This window comes from Myotis davidii, unplaced genomic scaffold, assembly GCF_000327345.1.
Source record: "Myotis davidii unplaced genomic scaffold, ASM32734v1 scaffold799, whole genome shotgun sequence".
NCBI lineage: Eukaryota > Metazoa > Chordata > Mammalia > Chiroptera > Vespertilionidae > Myotis > Myotis davidii.
In genome coordinates, this window is record NW_006290670.1 from 126,636 (window position 1) to 130,773 (window position 4,138).

Consider the following 4,138-nt stretch of genomic DNA (forward strand, 5'->3'; position numbering starts at 1 on the left):
GAGAGGGGCTAGGAACCCTGTCTCCCGCTCCCGAGAGCTCCAACGCTGGCCAATCACTCAGTCTGAGCCTTAGTCTCCTCACTGGTAAAAGGAGCATGTTCCCCACTGAGCTGCTGACAGGAGAAAGTGGGAGGAGGTGTGTGAGGGTTCCAGCTGTGCCTGGCACCCAGTGGGCACCCAGTAACCTGTGTTTCCTTCCTTCTTCGTGGCTGAGCTTGCAGTTACTTGCAAACTTGGTTTCACCCCCAGGAATCAGCGCTGCACCCAGTGCACTGGGTGCCCGCAGTGGACAAGCTGCAGGCCGCGTCCCCCCGCAGCCCCTGAGGACGCCCTAATTCTCAACGACAGATTAGCTCCCTGTCCTCTTCCACTCGGCAAACCCAGAAAACACTGCTTCCCTGCAAGGAGCTTGAAAACTACTCAAGGAGATTAGAGAACAAATAGAAGCATCAAATAGCCCGGCCGGCTTGGCTCAGTGGTTGAGCTTCGACCTACTAGTATGAACCGGGAGGTCACGGTTCGATTCCAGATCAGGGCGCATGCCCCGGTTACGGGCTGGATCCCCAGTGTGGGGCCTGCAGGAGGCAGCCAGTCAATGATTCTCTCTCATCATTGATGTTTCTCTCTCCTCTCTCTCCTCTCTCTCCTCTCTCTCTCTCTCTCTCTCTCTCTCTCTCTCTCTCTCTCTCCATAATCACATCTTCTACCAATAAATGCATCTTTAAAAAAGAAGAGAGAAAGCATCAAATGGGATCAGCAGTAGCTAATGAAACATTACTCCATATGGACCCAACTGTGACGGTTTCAGGAGCCCGGAGGTAAGAGGCCAAGGAGGAGAGAGCAGGATGTGACTGCACAGCAGGAGGGAGGGTGCAGGAGGCGAAGCACACAGGCCCTGGGAAGACCCTCCTGAAGGTTAAGGACGGGACGCACTGGAGGGAGGGGAAGTAACAGCCAGACTCGGAAAGAAGCACAAACTTAATCACAGGGAATCAAAATGCACATATAGGAACAAACAAAGACCAGCATTCAAGTGCAGTGGGGACATGGAAGGGGGGGGTGCTCAGAGAAGGCAGCCTGGGGGTGGGGGTGACCTGTGGTGGGAGGGGATGGAAATGTGTCACCATGCCTACACCTGAGCCCAGGGGAATCCTATGAATTGGAGCAGCCACCTCTTCCCACGTATGCGCCACACACCAACACAGCAAGGGCACGTCCTCTCCGGGGCCAGGCCAGAGGGAGAAAGGGGTGCTGGGCTGGGATGTCAGGTGCCTCTACAGGTACCCAGAGCTGACCAGGAGGGTGGCTGAGCTTCGGGTGAGAGAGGATAAAACAGCCACAGAGGAGAGAGCCCAGCGCTGCCCGGGACCTAGAATCAGGGGGTCCGCACGCACTGGGGGAGAGAGCCTAGGCTGTCCCTGAGCTAGAATCAGGGGGGCCGCACCCCTGGCTCACTCACCACGTCCCGGGGCCCAGTCCAGGTGCATTCCACAGCCGTCTGGTTAAGGGCTTTGACTTTGAGGCTGGGAGCCGGAGGGCGGACTCCTTTGGTCACAATGTGCTCGAATGCCAGGGGACTGTCCCCGAGGTCGGTCCTGGCCCAGGCGGCAATCTCGTATGACGTCTGCGCTGTCAGATTGCCCACTGTGGAAACAGGAAGAGGAAACCGGAGGGAGCTGGGGTGGGAGTCGAGAACTGGCGTCCTGACAGGCACAACCTCTCAGTTGGTGAGGCCCCAGGCGGCGGTTTTCGTTGTCACAGAAGCGCTGTTGCTTACTGATGACCACCACAGCGCCTGGCCTCCAGTCAGCCGTCCCACGGAATCAGAGGGGCCAGACACGGTGCAACCAACACGTGCATTCGTGTTTCTTAGGCCAGAAAACCTGCACACAGCCAGGCCGCCGAGGGTGGGCCATCGTCACACAACGCACATTCCACAAACTCCATGTGTGTCCCACCCACTGTGACGGAGCCCCTAAAAGCTGTCTCCAAGGATATTTAACGAGAGGAAGTCTTTCCAATTTTATGTTAAGTGAAAAGGGCAGGCGATAAAGCTACACGGAAGTGTTCCGACTTTAGAGCTCCTACTCATTCAGGAGACATCTGAAGTTCAAACGTGATTTTCCCGGGAAGTGAAATTGTGGGAAATTTTAATGGTCACTGCACTTGTCTTGTTTTCTCAGTGTTCTGTCATGAACGGTGCCCTCTCTCTGTGGGTGGCAATGTCGCTATGGAGCGAAGGGCGGTGAGCAAGGACTCCCAGAGCGCCTGGGCCCGGAGGCTCCACGCTCAGTGCGTTCCCAGGTTAAAGCAGTCAGACCCCCTCAGCCCACTGTTTTTGTGAGGGAGAGAAGCAGAACAGCACGTTTAAAGAAAATGCTTGTGATGTGCTCGGCGTGATGCCAGCATCGAGCGAGCGGCCCTCCGCGCCCCCAGGCCGAGCCTTCTTGCTGACCTGCTGACTCCCAGTGCGCCACCGAGGCCCGAGGCCACTGGCTCTGGAATTAGAAAGATGTGGGTTCAAAACGGGCTCTGCCACCTTCTGAGGGGATAACTGCAGCTCTGAGCCTTGTTTTCTCATCAGTAAATAAGACCCATCCCACAGATTGGTTATTGGGGTCACGCAAAACACACACCCCGCGAGCCTCGGCAAGCAAGCGCCTGCACACAGTAGGTGCTGGCGTCACTTTTATTCTTGTGCAACCTCATGGGCAGCTTTCCTCTTCCATATACACAGACAGTCCTCGCTCAGCCGTGAGGAGCCACATGACCAACAGCTCTGCAGACAGGCCGGCGGGGAAGGGAAGACGCCCCGTTTCCCCCCAGGACCCACAGGCAGCCTTCGTCCTGGAGGGTCTCCCTGGCAGAATTTAAATCTTCCCTTGAGGCCTGGCCATTGGCTCAGTGGGTAGAGCGTCGACCTGCGGACTGAGGGGCCCCAGGTTCGATTCCTGTCAAGGGCACGTACCTCGGTTGCAGGCTCCTCCCCAGCCCGGGCCCTGGTCAGGGCCTGTGTAGGAGGCAACCCATCAATGTGTTTCGCTCACATTGATGTTTCTCTGTGTCTTTCCCTCCCTCTTACACTCTCTAAAAATCAAGGGGAAAATATCCTTGGGTGAGGATTAAAAAAATCTCTCCTTGAGCCCATTTTCAAATATGAGCATTTTCACTGAGACTCGGAATTCACACAGATGTAAGGGGAGTAAGACGATGTCCTTCCCTCTTTAGCCCAGCCTGTCCGTCCACTCACTTGACCAATATAAACTGAACACTGACTCTGCCCAGGCCCTGAGCTCCCTCCTATTAGCCAAGAAGGAGCCAACGAAAGCAGGAGAGAGACAGGTAGCTGACCTGGGAGCTCTTTCCTTTGGAACTAAACAGCCTCTGCATGAGGTTAATCTGGCCTCACTCCAGTGTTTTTCCCTTTAAGTCTCCAACTTCCATTAAGAGCCACCAGGGTAGAGGGGCTTGTGGATCTCTTCCTGGAGTTGGGAGTCACTCACATCCTCACTGCCATCCGAACGGCAGCCAGGAGGCCTCCATGCACACGCTCTCCCCACACCCCCCCTCACACAGACCAGCTCCAAGGGGTTACCTTTGTGGGACAACATGCTCCCTCGAAAGTTCAAAGTCCTCTTCTCTTGTCTGTGAGTGTCAAATGCCCAAAAGAGGTTCACCACATAGCCATTCACCTGCCACGGACCAAGAACAAGGTCACCAGCAGCCCAGCCACAGAGCCCCCACCGGAGACGGCACCCCTTCCTGCGGGCTCTGCTGCCGCGTGTCCCGATGGGGGCTTGTTCCTCTTGGTCTTTACACGAATTCCGAGTGTGCTGCAGCGAGGGCTAGTGCACGCCCGTTCTAAAGCCAGGTGGGAGGCCACTGACGATGTAAAATACAGTCAGTGAAACAAAAATCTACACTAATAAAAGAGAAAAATGGTAATTGGCGTATGACACTACCCTTTTCATTGGCTAATCAGGGCTATATGCAAATTAACTGCCAACTCAGATGGCAGTTAACTGACAACAAAGATGGAGGTTAATTTGCATATGTAGGCACAATGCAGGGAGGCGAAAGGGAAAGCAGGAAGAAGCCCCCTGCCACTGACAGTGATCGGAAACCCAGGGGGGAGCTA

At 55.3% G+C, this 4,138-nt stretch overlaps 1 protein-coding gene across 1 annotated transcript in view; it reads right to left on the reverse strand.

The window, feature by feature from the left end:
* The window catches only part of SORL1 (sortilin-related receptor, L(DLR class) A repeats containing), a 127,417-nt gene that overhangs the window by 19,384 nt on the left and 103,895 nt on the right, over nucleotides 1–4,138 (reverse strand). The window contains exons 40-41 of the mRNA XM_015563866.1: nucleotides 3,596–3,692; nucleotides 1,460–1,644 (exon numbers count right to left, since the gene is read on the reverse strand). Coding sequence (XP_015419352.1) covers nucleotides 1,460–1,644; nucleotides 3,596–3,692 — 282 coding nt within the window. The remainder of the gene's footprint in view (nucleotides 1–1,459; nucleotides 1,645–3,595; nucleotides 3,693–4,138) is intronic.